General features: G+C 39.5%; 1 protein-coding gene across 1 annotated transcript in view; it reads left to right on the forward strand.

The window, feature by feature from the left end:
* Positions 1-288: 288 nt before the first annotated feature.
* The window catches only part of LOC139744195 (laminin subunit gamma-1-like), a 103,912-nt gene continuing 81,325 nt past the window's right edge, over positions 289-22,875 (forward strand). Inside the window, exon 1 of the mRNA XM_071654649.1 lies at positions 289-955. Within this exon, the coding sequence (XP_071510750.1) occupies positions 589-955 (367 nt within the window). The 5' untranslated portion in view covers positions 289-588. The remainder of the gene's footprint in view (positions 956-22,875) is intronic.

Raw genomic sequence — 22,875 nt, forward strand, 5'->3', positions numbered from 1 at the left:
TTGTTGTCGTTTTGAGAGCAGAACAATGGTTCAGATCGAACTCCTCATTTTACCCATTGCAAGTATAATGCTTCAGTAGCGCATGCCGAATTTTAGCAGATATGATTGCATTAGCACTTTTTACTACAGCACGTACTTCGCGAACTCTTTTCACTGCTCTGTTACGGTTCTGTCGATAAGTTTCTAAACAATTATCTAGCACACCCTCGTGCAATACGCTACGTGTTTTCATCGGTTCTCGGATCGGACCTGCACCGCCACATCCATCCAGTACAGTCTCGTTGTTGCTACACTCTAAAGCTTGCCACTGAATGCCGTTTTAAATGCAGCTACGCCACCCTACGACATCTTGCTCGACGTTAGTGTGATGTAAACTTCAAAGGGCTGACTGGTGTGGCTGCGGCCTGTTAGTTTTACCCTTTTCACATCCTTTGTGTTACCTGTGTACTCATTTCGGATCGCTGGATCGAAGGATTTCGGGGTTCCCGTGCACCACCACCAGCGACCGTCCCCCTTGCAACGCTCGCAGGCAGGTGCGCGAAAAGTTCTGTGGAAAATCTTCGTTCTTCGGAACTTTTTGCTGTCACCATGATGAAGTTGATCCTGTTAGTGCTAGGCCTTGTCGGACTTTGCCGGGCAAATGAAAATTCTGTGCCTTGTTACGATGACAGAGGCCTGGCTCAGAGGTGTGTTCCCGAGTTTGAAAATGCTGCTTTCAATCTCAGTGTGGAAGCTACCAATACCTGTGGAGAGTTGCGTGACACCAGCTACTGTCGGCAGACTGGCGTGCAGGGCGCCCGGGCTCGCGGCCAGTGTTACTCATGTCGGAGAGGGTCGCATCCAGCACGCTATTTGACTGATTTCCATAGCGAAGAGCGGATGACAAGATGGCAGAGCGAGACGATGTTCGAGAATGTACAGTACCCAAATTCTGTGAATCTTACGATACATCTCGGTAAGTACGTGGTCCTTAATCACTTCACTTCCATGAAGTTTGTTAAGTTTCGTAAGTTGTCACTCCAACAAATAAAACTACCCAGTCTCACTCCACTCTCAGTATCCGTTAAAGCATCTAACGTTAGATCTACATTAACATAGAATTCTACTTTTTATAGCTAGGACTATAAGGAGTAGGACTTCCTGTAATTTGTAAAGTAGACTAATCCATCCGCATCCCTAAATTGCAGCATCAGAGAGGTGGTCCACAAATCCACCTCCCTGGTTACAGATTGCACTCATAATGAGAACACTTAAAATTCACAGAACTGACCGTGCTAATCTATTTGAATACAACTTGTCAGGTACAGATGTACAGTGTACATGGTCAAGCTGATTTGTGCAATAGTTTTATAAAAAAGTATTCAAAAAGAACTTGACTCTACTCAGTCACAATCCATTCAACTCACTCTTTGAGGTATACAGTCTGTAACTAAGTGGCTCCAGACCTCGTAGATCTGCGGGCAAGATTTATTGTCAAGTTATGATTGTGGATTTGGAAGAATGAGTAGTCAAAATGAAAAGGTTATGTCTTAAATAATGCAACATCACTTTTCAACATCAAGTTTGCAACATCAAGTTTCATGATGTAGAACCTCTAGACACCAAGTTTTTACTGATTGTTAATGAAACTAAACAAATAAAATTTCACATGCACAGTTTCTTTCAAAGGGAGTGTATGAAAATGAAAATCAGAGACTTAGGAATGAAGGACTCAGTCTTACCCAGTGAATGAAGGCAGTTTGTCTAGTTGTACGTTGTACATACTAGTGTAATTATCAATTTCTATCTAAACTTATCCATTTCTAGATCATTGAAATGCATACAAAAAGACATATTAGGTTAAGAAAAATCCTCTCACTGTTGTGGGCTATTCATATCTGACCTGGAAGCAAGTAAGTATAGTACACATGTACTTACACTCCCATACAGATTATGATGATGATGATGATGATGATGATGATGATGATGTAAGTAGACATGATAGGATAGGACTAGATCAAAGAAATTCTTGGACAAATGGTATTCCTAATTCTCTTGGCCAAACGCAGTTGTAAGAGATGAAATTTCCCATGTGATTTCACATGTTATCATACATGTACCAGTGAAATGCCTTCTTCAGATGACATTTCACCAAAGCAGTGAAAATTTGCATACAGACACAATTGTATGCTGTACAGCAGGATTTCACACTAAATCATTTTCTGTTGTGGCCATTTGGGCCATTAAATGTTTGAATTAGAAATTTTAGTGGCCAAACAAAAAAAGAAGAAGAAGAAGAAATACTGTGGCCCAAAATAAAATGGATATAAATCCTAGATTCACATTGAGTTTTAGCTACAAAAACTGGCCTAAGAAAGATATACATTGTACTTGTAGAGTACAATGTAGGCTTTGTAGAAATTTGGTGGCCTGACATCAGTTTTTACAATAGTGGCCCCAGGCAACCAGGCAACCACTAATGTCAAGCCCTGTCTACAGTGTAACATACGTGTACTTGTTTAGGAGTGCACACTAAAATTCTAGCGGTAATATTATTGTGTGTATGTGTATTATTTAATATTGATTTGTATTCTATTAGTGTGTCAAGTCTCTATCTATTCCTATCATCAAATTGCAGGAATTTCTTCACAAGTTTTGCAGATTCACTTCTATTCACTTGGTTTTCAGAAATGCTAAAGAGCTGCTCTTCACCGTGGAAGAGAATGTCATTGCCAAAACTTTGTTTCAGTTTGATCTTTTCCAACCCATTTTTCCTACTCCCTGGGATTGAACACGCCAGGGAAGTGTCATCTTTCAGGCAGTCACACCCAACTGCATGTCAAAGTGCAATTCCACGGCATGATCAAGCAAACTTTACTATAATAGTGTCAAATTTGATGACCAAGAATGTTAGTTTTCATCAATACAAAAAAGTTATAACAAAATCTATAGCAAGAAATCAAATTTAGAGTTTCACATGTTTCACTGAATAATTGATCTTACACTGTACCTGCAATACAAAAATGTGAGATGTCATTACCTGTCCTCAAAACTTTGTTGTATGCAGAAATATCATTAAAATCATGTTGTTGGTATTAAATATAGTGTATAAATCCTCTCTTCATCCTCTTTCATCATCATGGTTGATAATGCTACAAGTACCAAATCTTCAGATTACAATCAGGCCTACAATTGTAGTCAATTGATATATTGTTGATATTGATGATTAAATTGATGCCAAAACAAGAAAATACAAGCTGTTTAATATTAGTGAAGGTGTCTGATCTGTATGTAGGTCAAGGGGAGACTTGTGACAGGTGATCACAATCTCTTCCAGTTTGCACATCTGGTTGCAATAGTCACATCACTCTTTGGTGAATATACACAACATGTTAAAATTCTGTAGCTTCTTTGATCTTAAAACTCAAACATAGTATGGAATTGACAGAGTTTACCTGTTAAGAGGGTGTCTTGGAAAGCCCAGTGGTGTGAATTGTTTGTTATAAGATAGGTTACAGGTACAAAAAGTAAATCTTGACTATTAAATCTTGTCTTTGTTAAAGGTTGTTGCGGACTGTGTTATTATTCTGCTTAAAAATTAATGTCACCACAACTCTTATAAGGGTGGAAATGATGTGTGAAGCCATGGGGGAAAAAATCCCTATCAAACATCCTGACTGAACAAGCTTTGACACAGAAACTGTCAGGGTCAGCTTTAGTAATACTGGATGGATCCAACAGTTGTAGCTAAAATATCAGTACAATGTCTATAAACTTGTGTCTGGATCACAAAATCGTGCACGCGCAGGTAAGTGGTAGCCAGGAAGTGATAATTTGGACGGCGATTATTCATCCGGCGGCGAATAAGCCCTGGAAAATGTGGTCATGCCTTCACACGGCATTCATCAAGGTTCTTTCTGAATGGCGGTGTTGTCATCACAGTTTTTCCACGATAAGATCTCTGGTAATGATGTTGCTTATCATCTACCTGATTAAACTCATTAGCCAATGGTGTTATAATCAATGGCTTAATTGAGAAAGTAGAGTGATAATAGGAGGTGACAGGTTCATTGGAATCGAAAAAGTATGAGCGGGACAGATGGAAAAAAAAAGTGCAGAGCTGGAATTATTTTCACAGACAGCTGGTAGAGGAAGTAGGACCTTCAGACAGACGCGAATATTGCTGTTTTGAGACCACGAAACGGGAAGTTTCCACAACGTAGACCAAACAGAAGCCAGACAAACACGGTGCCGAGGCAAAGCCCATCCTTGTTTCATTGGACGATTAGTAACATGTCAAAGGCGAAATGGGAAACCTCAATAACCTTATCGGTCTGGATTAATTCTTGTCCGACTGCTTGCTGTTCCCATAATTTGTAGATGCACTATTTGTTGAATGTAGAAAAAAAAAAACTATGTTGATTGAAAAGCCATTTGTCACTTTTGCATACCAAAACTATATTTTTGACTTCAGGCTCAAAGATACAATTGTAGTTTCAGTATTTTCCCAAAATGAATTTTGTCATCTCTGGAAATAAACAAGTAGGCCTTCATATTCCAAAATATATCTTTGCAATTAGCTTGCAAGGGTTTTGATTTTGCAATTATGATGTAATTTTTAAACCTGACAGTTTTATCATCAGTCTAGCTTTCTACAAGGTGCTGCAGGAATTATCCAACCAAGGCTGTTTGGCATACAGCAGCAATTCACATTCCCACATATCAAGGACAACATATACTTACACATGTGTATTATTGTGGCGACCCAAATTCAAGAGCAGTGCTTTCCACTGCATCGTCTTCTCAACCTTCCACTCACCCTCCACTCAACTGACCAGGGCTGCATCAATGGGTCACTATTACAAAAATGTCAGTCATCTATTAAAAGTGTATGTATGGTCAGTTGTAGTGAAGAGGTCAAGTATTCTGATATTAGCTTCACTGCTAAGATTAAGAGTTGATAGTATGTAGTAGTATGCCCATGTCCCCAGGGATATTGTTCTTGTTTTTTTTTTTCTCAAGATTCAAGCATGATTCTGTTGACATTAATATGTTACAGTCTGACATTACTGGGAAAAATGGCTCAAAGTGTATCAACTCTAACTACATTGTAAAGTCAATCTTCACCTGCTGTCTTGAATATTCCTAAACTGCAATAGAATCGAGTTTGTCCACAAACCTCAGGGTGGAAAAAGGAGAAGGACACACACAAAATCAAACTCATCAAGTTCTTGAGAAGGGGATTCTTGTACCAAGCGCAAACAGATGAGTGAAGTGATAAAAAGGTGGTGAAAAGTTCAGTGCAGCTCTACCACCCTACCCCCCCCCCTTTGGTCAATTTAACTGTGGTGGACAAAGGGTCCTTTCCTGTCAGACTTGCTTCAGTTGGATTGCTCATCCCCAAACACTGTCTTCCCTACTTATCCATCAACCACAAAATTTGGGTATGAATGGGTCCAGGGGATAATGGATTTTTCCCACTCGAAGCTTCTGCGTCTTTCTTCTTTGGGGGGGGGGGGGGTCTCTCTCCCTCTCTCTCTCTCTCTCTCTCTGTGCTTTTCTGCCTGGATACCCCACATAGCCCAAGCCTAAAGAAGATTGATGGTGTATCTTCTCTTGCGGCAGCATTTACTGAATGCATGCGATTGTTGGTTGGTTCTCTTTGCCAACTTTGTGATGATCAGCTAGCCATACAGTGGGATAGGCCCTACGTGCGTAATACCTCCATTTATAGCCCCACAGCAGAAAATCTGTTGAAGAAGAGAGATTGTGAAAGTTAAAGGTCAAACTGGAAAATGGACAGTGCAGACCAATCTCCAGACTTTCTTGTGTGAAAGCATGAGTGTACAAAATACCTTTGTTGTGGAACTAGAAGTGCTGTGGGTGACATCAGTTATATTTTCAATTTTGAATATGTTTGGCAGGATTTGGATGTCCTAGAAAAAAAAATAGGGGCTTACCACTCTGACTTTGACTGAGGGAAGTTTTAGTGACATGATCTGATTGGTGGAGCACTAAACATTCTGGAAAGTGAGGAAAATGTTTGTTCCATGCTTGTCGTTGTTCTTTTTTTTGCAGGAATCTGAGGAAATTCCCTGTCCAGTCTATGATGGAGTATTGTGTATTTCCAAATTTATGACTGCTTGTGGGAAAATATGAAATCCTTGGGGGAAAAAAAAGAGAATCCAAAGGAAAACCACAGCAGTTGTTGTCAACATACTTTCCTGGGATTTTTTTGTTTTGTTTATTTGTTTGTCTGTGCGCAAGGCTCTGTGGTTTTTCGTCCTGCTTATTGTCGTAGAATCATAGAAGCCAGTGAGATTATGGAAGAAAGCACACAAAAGAAGGAACAACCACCATCCTCAATGAAAGACAGAACACTGCTGAGAGAGACAAAGAACAAAAAAAAAACAACAACTAATAAACATCGAGAATGAGTCATAGAATTATTCCTGGTTCCTCGGTGAGGAAATACCACAACTCTCCAAGGACATATCAAAACTGTGGATCACAACATCACAAACCAATGCCTTCTTGGCCTTAGTTCAAGTTTTCTCCCCGAACAACAAGCCCATTGTAGAAACCTGGAGTAGACAGGGACTGGTATTCATGTACTGTGTACACGCAGTAAACTTACAAGCGGTCCTTGATGTCTAGCTATCTCATAGCTCTAGGGAATTTGAAGGAATTTGATGGGAAGAAAAAAAAGAAAGGCTGCCGTGACCCTCAGAATGCAGAGTTCAGGCCCAAGCTGAGGAGAATTCTGTGGATACTTGTCCAACTTATACAGTACACCAAATTTGTGTGCTGTGCATTGGCTTCATGTTTAATCTATTGCAGCAGTTTTCTAAATTGGGTCTCACATGCAGACAGAGCTTACAGGATGCTAGAGTACAAATATCATTCTTACATGTATGATGGAACTTTAAAGCAGTTTGGCCATTGTTAATGTATACATTTTTCATTAGGAGTTACATTTTTACAAGTTAGCTTTTAAATATATTCAGAGCTGCAGTACTGAGTCTCCTTGATATGATAGAAGTCTGCCTGAAAGATATTTATCTCTATTGGGACTTCTTGACAAAAAAAAAAGAAAAAAAATGCAACATGATATGTACAATAACACATATAAATGTAGGCCTACAGTGCACAATGTAGGCCTATGTATTCCAAAAGCATACTGTAAAACGAGGAATGTTCGCGTGCATTTTAATTTCGCGAATTTCGCGAGCGCCAAGATTCGCGAAATTAAAATGCACGCGAAAATTCTTGTCTACACTACATGCATTGAATGCTGGTGGCAGTTCGCGAAAATTTCATGCCGCAGAAAAGGCCATCGGCACCAATTCGCGAAAAATTCATGCCGCGAATATATCATGTTTTATAGTATTATGCAAATTGTACCTGTTTTTAAAACTCAACTGTTTTGCGGCCATGGCAGATTTACATTGATGTATCGTAGAATTGTCCACTTTCTTTTCAATGTGGCTGAATCGGAAAATTTGAATAATACAATGTGTTCCACCTTCCTAAGTCTCCTTCTTGATCCATATTGTTGCAATGGAGTGAAGAGGGTACTTGTATTCAAAGCCCGGTCACACAGCGCTTTACGGCTTAATCACGGCCAAAACCCGTCAAAAAGTGGTCTCCCATGAAGCAGACGATGTTGTTCGCGTTGATGTCGAGTTTAAGATGAGCTACGGTCAATTTATAGACGTGGCAGGATGTGGGGAAAATCGGAACGGCGTCAAGACACGGCAAAAAGTTTTAAACTGCTCAAACTTTTAGCCCGTGGACAACCACGGGAGGCACACGTGGTAAAGACGTGCAACACACGTGAAACACATGTGATAATCTGTGTTCCGGCAGTGATTAAAACTTGGGGAGACGCGGTAAGACGCGAAAGTTTAGCGGTCTGTCACGGGCAGAGCACGGTCATCAGACGCGTGTTATGTGTTGGTATCAGGGGAAATAGCGTGTGTTTAGCAGCTTATCACTGACAAATGGATTTTTCCGCGTACATACACGTGGTGGATGTGGTTAGCCGTGCTTAGGCAGTTCTTCAGCAGTGGAACAGCCACCGATGGCCATACCCCTTACAAAGCAAGGCCAAACCAAAATTGACCAAAAATTACCACTTACGACCATGTCCACCAGATTTTCATAACTTTTTGTTCGTGATTTAGACGTGGAGTGCTGTGTGACCGGGGCTTTAGAAAGAATTGGTTCATTCCAAAGTTCTCACATACATACTGTCTCATACAATAATGGTGTAGGCTTCTACCACGTAGGCCTACTGTATGTTGGTTGATCTACATTGTGTACATACAAATGCTGTCACAATTGTACATGAATGTGGTCTCATTAGAGTCTCAAAGGCGGAGGGGGCAGCGATAATAATTTACGTGTATATGTTGCACCAAACTATTATGTTGATGGGAGATATTCTGTAGAAGGTTGGAGGTTAAACAAGGTGACCTCATGTTGACCCCTCTGCTGACCTTATTCCAGGATACTGCTCTACAGTTCAGCCTTGCCTCCTCCAACACTCCATTCCTGTGGAGGAGGCTCAGCATAGCCTTGATGTCAATCAAAACAACATGAGTAGAGAGAATACAACATGTAATCAGATGGTCATGCTTACTCTATGAGCTACATACAGACAGTGCATTGTACATACCATATATAGCGAGTCTAATTTTATGGGAATCGGGACTTCATGACAATTTTGTGAGTGGTTAAATTTGTGATCGTTGAGTACAGTGATGGACAGAAATATGTATTATGCATTCACAATCACATCATTCACATTCATTTTGCTGTAAAAGTTGTGAAGAGCACCCGCCTCATGAAATTTAAGCAAAGTAAAAACCCTCGGGAGATTCATGTAGGTAATATATGGCATAGGCCTATACAGTATCATTGTAGAATTTTTATTCATACAGGAAGTTGACAAGTCTCGCAACTTTTATAGAGAAACCATTGTTTTCATGGTTTACATGCATGTATTTATCAGAATTCCTGGTGACTAGAATTGGGTCTACCAAGTTTCCACCAACCTGGTGAAGAAGAATACATTTGTGTGGCTGTTTTGTTTTCAATGCTTTACTGCAATTCTTGTATGTAAACTGAAAAAAAAACACACACCAGAGTTTAGAAAGAGAGAGAGGAAGAAGAGGAGGTGGAGAGAGGGGAGAGAGGGAGGAAGAAAAGGGGGGGGGGGGAAGGTGTGGTTCATATTTGAGAGTTGATTGTACACCATCGGTTTACAACATATCTTTCATCCTCAGTCTCAGGGTTTGCTTGAAATAGGCCTACATTTTGCCAGTCATCATAATGTTTAGAGCTTTAATATACAAATAATGACTGCTATGAGGGGCACAGTTAAAATTATGGGCCCAAGGTGATGTGAAAACCATAACTATGCCCGAAGCGAAGCTGAGGGCATAGTTATGGTTTTACATCACCAAGGGCCTACATAATTTTAACTGTGCCCCGAATATCAAGCTGTCATTAGGCCTATTTGTTTTATATACCAAAAATATAGATTCCGAAAATATAGATTCTAGTCTCTTTTACAGCACTCGTAATCAACGCTGATCGACAGCGCGGCGGTCGTATCATTGGTTGCGACTGTCTCCAAACCTATTTACAGGGCACAGTTGATTCTATGCCCTGGGCACAGTAAATCATGATGTCATTTTGATCAAAAATGGGGCACAGCTATTTTCATGACTCCACTTTTAACCAATCAGATGAGAGGACTCTATATATGAGGCATATAATGTATCATGTGCTGGAGACTGCGAGCAGGTTGTGAAATGGTCTACATGATTTCACTGACCCCTGAGCATTTTGAATACTAAAATTGCAATGGATGCAAATAAAAGCAATACTGAAAAGACTGACATTGTATCAGTCAATGGAGGTGGAAGAGAGCATTGCTGCCAACCATTAGTCTTCAAAAGTGCATGTGTGCATGCTTGTGCAACATTGGACATGTAAATATAGAATGAGAAGAACTTGAAATTAGGGCATGCATGTGCTTCAGGGATGTCAGTGAGTGAGTTACACCTTTAAATACTGAGGCCCCCTTTGTTATAGGTAGGTGGGGTGGATGTCAGTGACAGGGGAGTGAATGTATTTGGATCAAGCCCTGAGTCAGGCCCTGTCGGCCAGGACGGAATGTCAGATATGTAACTGACTCCAACTTGTGATATGATATGCCAGTGTGTGTGTGTGTGCTTGGTAGCCCTTGTGCGGATTGGGATCACACGGATCGGGACCATGGGCTGCGTGGTTGTATGATGAGGTGGGGTTGGATGTAGCTTCAAGCTCGCTTGGGAAAAAAAAAGTCTAATGTTTTATAGTCTTGCTTCCAGATGGTTACTCATTGAGAATACTATTATCTGCAGAATCTTGAACTACACAATGTAGTGTAGGTAGATGATGGGAGTCTTAAAGGGACTGTACAGTACTGGTTGAGTTGGGGATTCAGGTTTATAACATTCCTAATTGAGATAAGGAGATACCTCTTATGAAATATGAAAGAGCATGTAATTTTAAGAAGGATTCAATGTTTATTTGATGAAAATTGGTTTTAAAATGGCTGAGATATTAAAAAAAGTGATAATGATAAAAGGCAACAGGCCACGCCTTTTATTAGGATCTCTTTTTTTCACCTTGTTTTTAGATATCTCAGCCATTTCAAAGCCCATTTTCATCAAATAAACTTTTGATACCCCCTAGAATTGCATGCTCTTTGACATCTCATAGAGTGGTTTCCGAATATCTTGCAAAACGTTAAAAGCTAAATCCTCACCTCAACCAGAACTGTACACACCCTTTAAAGTTTTCAAGCTAAGACTTCTGTTTAAAGTGGGATAGAAAGTGCCACACATTAATTCAGTCGGTCTTAAAGGTTTAGATCTACAGTACAATGTCCCTGCAATCATTCTTTAATGATGGGATGAATAAGACTGAGCGGTTTGTATTGTACAAGCTACATGTACACTGTATGTTGCCACTGTGTATGACAACATCTAATTCATCTTACAAATTAACTGTGACAAGTGAAATATTTCACATGCAGGCAGTGTAGTTTGAAATCTAAAACAGTATGAATTTCTGCAGAGGGTAATATTTTGTATTGCATGTAGTGAATGGTTCTGTCCGAGATGGGTACAGAGCATGATAGTGATTATATTGATTTTATGCAAGAAGAAAATAAAGAAAAGGACAAGAGAGCACATGGACTTCAATATGAATGAGATGTACGATGCATATAAACATAGCCAGTCATAACAGAGTTGTTAAAGAAAAATAAACAGGAAAAGTCTGAGAGAGTGCTAAAGAGCGAAAGAGAGCAAAAGAGAGGGATGAAGGATGAAGAAGAGGGAGGGGGAGAGAGAAGGGGAAAGATAGAATGATGGTGAAGGGTATTCAGAAATAGACTATGAACATCTGCTTGGCTTACATAGCATGCATTAGTTTGTAAGTCACACCGTAAGGCAACAAGCAAACAGAGGAATTCCGTTGATGTCATCTTCATTAACAACTTGGCATCTGCCCGTTGCCAGGCATGTATTATAGGGAGGAGATAGAAGTCATCAAAGTTCACGAGGGATAGCGGCATCTCCTCCCAGCGACACCGAGCTCTGCTGGATTGGAGCGCGAGTGATGATAGACTGACTTCATTAGACAGGCAGCCAATATAATATACTGTATATTTATTTCTTTTTCTTTTTTTTCCCCCCCACGAGACGCCGGAAAATATGCCGAGCCAATCTAGACCCCCACTGCTAGGCTGTGCATTAAGGAATCATCGGGTCCGTTATAGTGTGAAGCATGAACACTTGTTGACTGTCATTTTCTACAATTGTATATCGTGCAGGAAAAAACAAAAACAGCAACTTGACAAACTTGACAAACTATTTGAGCTGAGTTAGAGTGCAAGGGAGCTTCTTTATGTTATCTTTCAGTCCAATCTTATGTTACTATTTAAATTACTAGAGTTAAAGGACAAGTCCACCTTCATATACATAAGTATTGAGAGAATGCAGCAATATTAGTAGAACACATCAGTGAAAGTTTGAGGAAAATCGGACAATCCGTACAAAAGTTATGATTTTTTAAGTACAGTATCTGCGCAGTCACTGCTGGATGAGAAGACTACTACAGTGTATGATGACAAATGGGTACAATGGTATAAGGAAAATAAAAAGAGAATTTCACAAAACTACTTTTTTAATAAAGTGCACATTTCTTCGACTTGTTACTGACGTATATTAAGGGTAATAGTATTCCCCCTGCCTTCTGAAAGAGAGAAGTTGAGTGTTCTTTTGTTATGCGAGAAAAATGGAAATACATTGTATGTTGATTTTTCTTTATTCTTAAATCTTTATATCGTTGTACACATGTGACATCACAAGCTGTAGTAGTCTTTTCATCCAGCCGTGACTGAGCAGAAACTTCAAAAATTCATAACTGTTGAACAGATTGTCTGATTTTCCTCAAACTCTCACTGATGTCTTCTACTATTATTGCTGCATTCACTCAACCCACATGTCTATGAAGGTGAACTTGTCCTTTAACGGCTAGAAGTGCCCTTGACTATAATGTATCAAGATTTATAAACCAAATCTGGGGGCATCTAAGTTCATGTACATGCAGTTGAAGCAATTGTACTCAATGTACACAAAATTTAGTGTAAACTCACACTGTTTGGATCCTGTAGAATGCTCAACTACAATGATGTTGGAAAGACAGTTTACTTTTTAATCGTCTCCAGATCATCACATCAGAATGACAAAATGACAAATTTGAAATCTAGTGAGCAAAACGGTTGCCAGAGATGCAATGGGTAAATGCAAGCATGCAGCTTTGATTTCAATTTTGCTGTTTGAAGGCATAAGCAGTGCTACTGTTATTAAAAACAATGAATGTTCACATGCATTTTAATTTCGTGAATTTTGCGAGAACCAAGATTTGCAAAATTAAAATACACCTGTACAGTGTACATGCACAAGTTCTTGTCTATGCTGTATGCATTGAATGCTAGAGGCAATTTGCGAAAATTTTGTGCAGCAAAAAAGGCGGTCGGCTCCAATTCGTGAAAGTCGCCACGAGAATACATGTATCTTGCGTTACAGTATGCAGTATTCTCAGTAATGATATTTAGGATGCTGACTTACTGCAGATATGTGCAGTTATATAATTTTTTTTTTTTTGTCCATGGTACAAATGGAAGCATGAACCTCCAAGATTTCTTATTTGTATGTATGTTTGTGACTAGAATGCATTATTCAAATTCATGAAATTCTTCCATCGAGATGTTTTCATTGCAACTGATGGACAAATTGCCCTACGTTGACGTAAATAAGCACTGAATTGATCAGTGTGTCGATGTCGATTTATGTCGATGTAGGGCAATTTGTTAATAAGTTGCAATAGAATGCATTTGTTTTATAAAATTATGTGAACCAATTTTAAAGAGAAGGCTTAGTTATATGGCATACATTGTATCAGCAATTACATTTAGTATTGTATCTACTTTACATACACTTACTGTTAAAACAAACCCAGTTACAAACAAACCTTTCTTTTGTTGCAAAAGTTTGTTTGTTTTGTGCCAAAGCCATAAAAAAGAAAAATGGCTATACAGCAAAAGAATACGTTGTTAAATTCAAGCTGTTGCTGTTTACAGTGAATGTGTGTTTTGTGTGTTGTGGATTTTAGAGCAACTGCACCTGTACTGCATTGTAGTTGAGGTTTCTGTACACTGTACATGTATGCATTTATAATGCATTTATATATTATGTGAAATATCTGCTTCTGAGAGTTTCCAAGGCGAAGCGGAAATATAACGAGAGTTCCAAATTGTCATAAACGAGGGGAAACCAAGGGTGGCCCCTTTCCTGCTGCCATGGTCGTTTGTTCTTTGCTGATTGGTCAATAGTTTTTACAGGTAAGAGTGGCACAAAGATCTGGTTTGTTATTTATGGCACATATGGGATTAACATACACACTGTATCTAAAAATGTATTATTTATTCATTTATTTTTCACCAGAGTAATATTTTAGTAAGTGAGATTGGGTACAACTTGTAGGTAGAGACCAAGAAAACAGACCAGTTTGGAAAACCATTAACTGAAAGAGATAAAGGAAATCAAAGAAAACCTAGGTTGCTAGAATGCTGGTGATGTCTAATTTCTGTAGATGTGGTGTGGTATCTGAAGTGCTATCTGAAGATACAAACAAAGTATCTCATTCTGTAGAAGTAGAAGAATTTGTCTGTTGAGTATCCTGACCGAATGAATAAAGGCAAAGGAAGGCAGTCAGACATCAGTACTGAGGGCTTAAAACTGTTTGTATCATTAAAGGGAAACAAACAGTTACACTATAGGCATTGATGATCTATTTTATTGATACAGATATTTCCTGAATTGGTGTTTGATGGCCCTTTTACAAGGCAACTGTAAATAGTATTTTTGAAGGTGCTTGTGAGTACAGTATTTCATTGCCCATTATCTTTCATAGCATGCTGCAGGGCAAAGTTTGCTGGTTTAAATGTGACGTTAGTTGCAAAACAGAGACTTTTGATTATGCTACCATTTGCGGGGAAAGGAAATGGCTGCAATTGTGGTTTGCTGCACTAACAATGGATCTAGTGAACTATTTCCTACTGTGAAGTAGATTTGTGTTTTGTTTTCATAATCGACTACAGAGAAGCTTCCAGTGATACTAGGCAACAGATAGGAAATACAGCTTTCACAAGATTTGCTGTCATTCAGCTGAAGAATGTCACTCATTAGCTTTTGTATCATAAGTTTCAGAGTCAAAAGGGCATTGATGATTCTCAATGAGTTATTTGTGATTTATCTGCATTATTTGCTTTGCAGTTTCTATTTTGTTGTTGTTGTACAAAATTTTATCAATTTTATCATCAGTTAACAAATATATAACTGCCAATCTCCTGTCAAATTATTAGTTGTGATAGACACTGCTCTCCTCTCAAAATAATAACCGGGTATGAACAGTTACAGAGTGAGGACATTGTGTTGTACATGTGTGTGTGTGCGTGTGTCTGTGTCTGTCTGTCTGTCTGTCTGTCTGTGTCCTATGTGGTGTATCTTATTCTCTTTTTTATCCCCTATTTAACTCAACAAATCTCATACATGTTTACACTGTTTACACTTGTTAGGGAGTGGAGGGCAGGGTTAAAAGTGATGTGAAAACAAGATTGATGAGTCGTGAAATATGTTGTACAGCACTCCGCTTTTATGTTCAACATCCAAAGTCAAGTAATCCTCCATCAGTAGACATAAAAAGTTGATCTTTTATTGCTTCTCTTTCCATCATTTTGGCACAAAGTCTGAACACCTTTCAGCATGTTAAAACATGCTGTTTTCCCTCCATATGATGGATTGAAAAGAGTTGATTTGTCTGTTATAACCTTACCGTAATTGTCACTGTAAATCTCTATGTAGGTCAGACATCTTCTGCCTTTTATGAAGAGAGATATAGGAATGCCTTTGGTTTGAGCTGTGTGTGCAGCAGTGGTATTCGGCCAAAAAAGCATCCAATTATTAGCTCCCTTTGTGAAACTAATGGGGTCTTTGGTGAAGCTCGTCATGCGAGTGGAAAGGTCAAATGTAAAGCACACCTTGGAAAAAATGGCTCTTTTGAAAGGCATCCAACGGATGGATGCCACAACCAATAGTTTCCCAGCATTCCAATCTCCATCTACTTACAATGTATACCTCTTCATTCATCTCTGTCATTCAGGGTTTCTTTTGTTTGTTGTTGGTTTTTTTAATTGGTGAGGGAGGATGTTTCAAAAGGAGAAGAGAAAGAAAGAAAGAAAGAAAGAAAGAAAGAAAGAAAGAAAGAAAGAAAGAAAGAAAGAAAGAAAGAAAGAAAGAAAGAAAGAAAGAAAGAAAGAAAGAAAGAAAGAAAGAAAGAAAGAAAGAAAGAAAGAAAGAAAGAAAGAAAGAAAGAAAGAAAGAAAAGCACTATCGAAGATTACTAGGCCTACATCCTCCGCTACAAGCCGGGATATTATCTGTGCTGCTGAACTGTCCATCGTAATTTCATGAAAAAAAGGCATATTTTGGTAATGTTAGCAATGTTGTGCAATAGTTCTGTCAATTGTCACACAGTTGGCAATGATAAGGTTGTATTAAATGCCAACACATAAGTGGGGAATTTAGTGCTTCCTCATGATATGCATTTTTGTGTTTACAACTGGCTAAATATATCACATGAAGTTTCACTCTGTGAAAAAGCTTCAAATTCATGTTTTACACTATGCGTACAATATGTGAAAGGAGGGCTCTTTTGGCAATCAAATTCTTGTGAGACGAAAAAAAAAAAATACAAGGACTTTATAAGCTGTTATTTTTGCAAAGGTTTAATTTTCGCGAATTTCCCGAATCACAGTTGGACCACGAATTTAACAACACGCGAAAATGTCACCATGTGCTATTAAAAGGTAGTAGTGCGCTTATGAAGGCCTCAGTGTCAATTCGCGGAAACATCATCTCGCGGAGATGTCCGTGACCTCCTCATTCGTGAAAATATCTGTACACAAAAATAATAGCGTACACAGTAACAAAATCATGCAAAGAAGGCAATATTGCAGGATGCAACGAGAAATAGTTTATAGAATATACAACACTGATTGAAGATCAGGTGGAAAAAAAAATAAGAGAAGGAATTTGCTGCAGTACAAACTGCTGTCCAGACTGTAATTAAGCTTATGCAGTTCATATCTCTGAAAACATATCAGCACAGCTTTGCCTTTAACAGCCCTATTGATCTGTTTTATTTCACAGATTGACAACATAGCAGAAAAATAGAACAACAACATTTGAATCTTGACCTGAGATCCTGTAGACCTACATTGTGCATAATAAAAGGCAAACATGAATGTATAAGTGGGCGGGGGAGAAGGAGACATGTTAAGACCACACCAAGACTGGTCTTTGCTATAGTTAGATATCTATCATTGTGGGTCACTGTTGGCTGACTGGATGATCACTTCACTGGCACAGACAAACCCCAAGGAGAAGTGGATATAGAAAGAAAAGAATGAAGTGACCAGTGACCATACAGTGGTCAGCAGATGACAAAAGGAACCAATTCTCATTCCCTTTATACGCCCTGAAAGGGCTTTGGCAAGGATGCTTGAGGATTTTGTGTGTGTATGTGTGTATCTGTGCAAGTGTGTGTTTACCCTGTTTTCTCGGGGGGGGGGGGGGGGGGGGTGGCAGACAGAAAGGAGGGAAATACCTTAAACATGTAATAAATCTTCTAATGTAAGATAATCCATTATATTATGTGAGATTAGAAGTGTTGCCCTAACTAACATATGGCTTATCTTCTTATTTCCAATAAAATGTAGGCATATTATTGTAATTCACACAGCAACAATGACCATTATTTTGTTCTTGCCTGTTTGCATATGAAATATAAAAGCAATAGATTATTGAGTGACTGTTGAGATATTGTTTAGACAGCTTCTTTCTCCTGCTTGTAAATGTGTGGTTACTTGTCTTTTCCCTGGAAACCTTCATTGTTTTCAAAATGTTGTATATTGCATCATTGCAAAAGATCATTTCATTCTCAATTTACTGTTGATACAATAATATTTTTCTGAAAAAAATGCCACATACACAATATTAGTGTACTGATGGTGATGATGATAAATACTGTAAGTGATGATATTTAAACATTGGCTGTCACAATAGCCGCTGACTTCAATCAGTTTTGATGGCGTGGTAGAAAGTACCAAAGAATAGGTATGAAGGAGAGCTTTCAGATGATGATCGGTAAAGATGATTCTTGCATGTATTGGAGCATCTCCTGCTTGAAGGATGGTGGGTGGTGGTGGGTGTCAGGAAGGGCAGATCTATAGAATATGACATTGGGCAGCCATTAGTGTGTTGTCATAGGGAGCCCTGGCCGCATATCTTCGGACAGTCATGCATGGTTTTAAAGGGACATACCCTTTTCTCATTAAAATGGGTACGACACAATACGTCCGTCATTGATGCTGTGCGACAAGTTACTCTCCCTTAGCATAGTTTTAAAGGGACGTATCCTTTTCTCTGTAAAGGGGTATGAACAATACCTCCATCATTGATGCTGCCTTACAAGTTACTCTCACTTATAGTTACTCTCACTTATAAAGGGACATATCCTTTAAAGGGGTACGACCAATACATCCATCATTGATGCTGCGTGACAAGTTGCTCTCCCCTCTCATCCCTTCCCCCCCCCCCCAACAGTTTTATTGCATTTTGGGAGTAAAGCTGTGTTAGAGATGGCAGACAAAATGCATCCAACTGCTGATGGCACTTCTTACACCTCATCTGATTAGTCAATGAATAGCATAAATATGCACTGAGTTTCTTAACTTTTTGTGGAGGCCCTTGAAACACACACTGTTTTGTGCTGCATGTGTTTTGCTGTTTAGCAGCAGAGCCATGTCACTGTGGAGAAGAGAATTGATGCGGAGAATGGATGGGTGACTGGTCCCATTGTCTCGGGATCACCCTGGCTCTAATTGTCTTCCTTAAAGACGATTGATCCGCACTTGTAGGGGGTCATTGTGCTCCACTTATTAGTCACAGTTGGGATCTGGATGTCCAAGAGAAAAGAGCCCAGTCCCACTGACCACAGGATTACCTTCTAGTCTCCTGTGAACCCATCCATGTCCAGAGAAGAGAATGGTCACTGGATGGAATCTCTGATGGGACTGTGATGCCATTAGTGTTTACATCCTAATCTGTAGCTGACATTTTATTACTCTGCAAAGAGAGAAGAGAGGGGAGATGGGATGTATGTAGTGGCACCAACAACAACAGCAAATCAGGTTTTCTTCACCTACAGTGTGTATGACTCCTTGAGAACTTGAAGAGGTAGAATCACACTGCAGCCTTTAAATCAAGTTAGGATACATGCCTACGCATGCAGTATCGAGCCTTTGTAACCAAGAGGCCAGCCATTTGATGCTGTATGCTTAAATTGAAGACGCACCATTTGAACTATCGCAAGTTCAAACTCGTATGATTTTGCTCTGAAGAATTACCATTCCTTTTCTGGTTATCCATCAGTTCCAATCAAAGTTGCCCTCTCTTTCTGTTTGAGGTAAATTCCTCTAAGATTCTTGACCGAAACATAACCTCCAGAACTTGAGAAGTTGAGACATTGATACATGTTTCGCGAGTTACAGATCTTGTTGGCTATCACTGGAATCTCTTTGCGAATGGAAGCTGGCACCTGTACTTTAAACCAGAATACTTCCAAGAGGAGAGTGAGGGGAGGGAATTTGTGGTCCTCTTATAACAAACAGACCTGTGTCTTGTTCTCACGTTTTCACATTCATGGGAAAGTCGCGTGTTGTTCACATCAATGTGTTTTTAACATGAGTCTTGGATGAGAGTACCAAATGTTCAAAAATGAGATAAGGGTTAGGTCCATTCCATCACCAAATGTTGGAGAATGAGATAAGCGAATAAGTTATGATAACAAAAACAATGATAGGTCCGTTTGCCATCAGCAAAAATTGAATTTTTGAGAGGTTGTCATGTTAGAAAAAACCAGTAGCAGTTTGCTTACTCCCAAAAGTTAAAAAGGGTTGCCCATGCTCCACTCCTTGTGGTTGGTAGGTGTGGTATCACGAAATGGATGCTGAATGTAAATGAAAGTGAACTTGCACAACTTTCATCATGCTCACATCCAAGTCTGCAGAGTCACATGACCAACACTGGAATTTTTATCACTGAGGGATGGACAAACATTTACAGGAACAAAGAAAAAAGTTTGACAGAGTACTTTAGACTAGAGATGGTTTTATGTTTTCATTGTTTGCCGAGTATTGGAGTAGTTGCCTAGCAACATCTGGATGCAAGTCAGGAATATGAGATACAGTGTATGGTGTTTTTTGTTTTGTTTTGTTTGTTTTGTTCTTTTTTTTTGCGGCCGATGTGGGTGCATGTACAGTGTAAGGTGGTCATTCTTGCACCGAAATTGGTTAAATGCAGACATCTGATACAATTGTGGAAGACATCATGTTGCCTCCTCCCACGATACCAAGTACAGTATTCATCGCATAATCGGGACAGGTTGGGAGTAGCAAACACGGCCCCTTTAAGCGAGGTGCCCGATTTCGCGATGAGCATTCACCATACACTAACGGCATACGACATGTACATGTAGTGCACACACACATACACACACACACGTGTGCATGAATACACTACCACGCTACCCCTCGGCGCGACCCTCTAGCTCATTCACAACTGAGGAAGATTGTGACGTACGCACAGATCACAGTGTATTGAAAGTTGAAACACTCAGAGACGAGGAATTTGGACTTTGCCCTCAAAGTGTATGACTGAGATTAAACAACGTACACAGCCTGAGTTGTGTGAGCGAGGCATGTTTTTTAAATACATGTATCAACAAAATCAAAGATCGCGTGAAGAAAAATTGGCCCGTTTATCAGAGGTCCCCGCCCGATTATCCAGTGAAAATAACGTGCATTGGAAATGTTTCTGGGAAGCGTATGTCATTTAAGCGAGGTTCCCGATTATCAGATGCCGGATTATGCGATGAATACTGTACTTGTTACTTGTTGAGGATGAGTCTCCTCCAGCCCCTGACATAAGCTGTCAATTGTTGAGAAGGCAGGTATGCTATTCTTAGACTAGATGCATGTGGATTAGCCTGTCTAGTCAGTCCCTTGAGAGGTGGGCAGTGGCAAGTGCAGAGAGGGAACTAGATACATTGCATCGAAAGCTTGATACACTGATAGATGGATGGATGGATAGATAGATAGATAGATAGATACAAAGATGGATAGATAGGTACCCTAGATAGATAGATAAATAGATAGATAGATAGATAGATAGATAGATAGACAGATAGATAGATAGATAGATAGATAGATAGATAGATGGATGGGCAGATAGATGGATTTGATAGGACAAGTAGAAGGAGGTATGATAGATGTGTTGAACTGTGAATGGATGTAGATTAATGATAATGATATCCGAAAAGTGGAGAAAGGTGAAAGAGAGAAAGTGAGACTCGAGTAGACAGACTAGTAGTGGATTCAAGATACTGTATATGCTGTTATTTTTGCGTACAGATGTTTTCGCTAATAACGAGGCCATAGAGATTTTCGCGAGATGTTGTTTTCGCGAATTGACGCCGACGCTTATGTTAATGCACTACTAACAGGGCACATGGAGACATTTTCGCGTGTTGTTAAATTCGCAATCCAACTGTGATTCGCGAAATTCGCGAAAATGAAACCCTCGCGAAAACAACGGCTTATACAGTACGTTGTATGTGATGTACAGTATGTGTGGAAAGATGAATGAGTGAAGGACAGATGAATAAATATAAGACAGATGTACATGTTCAGGCAGTGGTAGGCTTTATCTTTTATTTTTGTATTCTTTTTTGTATTCTTTTTTTTTTTTTGCCAAAGAGGATATGGCTAGATTTAGAGCAACAATGGTAGACAAGAGAGATGGGAAATCCAAAATAGGGCAATCGAAAGGTATGAAAGACATCAACCTCTGAGTAACCCTTTAGTTTCTGACATCCCTGAAAAGAGCGGCTCATCCGCTTTTTGTCTGTGAGCATGGCATTCTACAGAGCTACTCAGAGGGGGGTTCAGTGGGGTTCCAGTGCATCAGAGGGTGAAGACTCTTGCCCAAAGCCTTTGTTCCCGTTGTCAGATAGATACCCCCTTTTCAGTCCTGTATTACTATTAGTCTCTATAGAGATACTGGATGGGATGAGTGGTGGAGTGTTACAGAAAGATAGTTGAATAACCTCTTACTTCCGAGGTGTGACGTAACTCTCAAGGCCAGCATGTAATGGTTGTACAACACATTATGACATGAGTATAAACATACACTCATTTATAGTGTTAGGAGTCAAAATCAGTTTTGAAGAGTTAGCAGCACACAGCCAAGTTGGCAGAGGGTAGTGAATGAAAGGGAGAAGGGTGGTAGTTAGGCTCCAAGCATTTACGTATAGGCCTATATTCATAGATCTCTTTGCAGTGCAGTTGGCTGTATTGGTGACCATGCACGGACCATGCAATGTAGATCTGGTTCCCTTCCAAGTCTATCTCTGGAATGGAGAAAAGACTGAATCTGAAATAGAACCATCATTGAATGATGAGATAAAAACTTGAACAGTGAGAAATTAGAATTTTTGAAACTGGTTACCAAATCATGATGTAGTGTTGTTCACAGAGATGGGAAAGCATTTGCTTCACCTTTCTTTGTCATGTGGAAGAAGGTATCTTCTAACATATTTGTGAGATTAAAGGAGACAAATAAATCACTCAAGACATAATCTCAGTAATTCATATTACATGTTATGTCTTGGATGAAAATTAGTTCCACAACTTAGCCCGCGTTCGAGCGCTGAAAAGTGAACCAAAGCGAACCAATCCGAAGCGTACTGTAGTGTACTGTACTGTGCCAGATTTAGAGCATTCGAGCACTCTGTGGAGAAAGCGTACCTCATTAGTTATGTCAGAGGGGCTGGTCACACTTTTTGTAGCAACAGAGTCATTCACCTGGTGTCTCGAATGAAGAAATGAAATCTGTGCATTATTACATATATGCACCTAACACACACATTCTTCTCATGGCAACTTCCGGTACGGTTTTAGTACACTTTTGGAGCATGTTGGGAAGAGGTCCACTTCGGGCTTGCTATAGTACGGTGTGGTACAATTTAGGAGCATTAAAGGGGATGGCTAGTAACCGATCAGTGGGAATCAGTAGGAATGCTGAGGGATGATTGTTCCAATCCTTGTGGGATTCATTTAAGAGTACATTATGTATCTCTTGTTGTGTGAAA

The sequence above is a fragment of the Diadema antillarum genome, unplaced genomic scaffold (assembly GCF_040938485.1).
Source record: "Diadema antillarum isolate AM-2024a unplaced genomic scaffold, OU_Dant_1.0 scf00000035, whole genome shotgun sequence".
In the NCBI taxonomy this organism is placed as follows: domain Eukaryota; kingdom Metazoa; phylum Echinodermata; class Echinoidea; order Diadematoida; family Diadematidae; genus Diadema; species Diadema antillarum.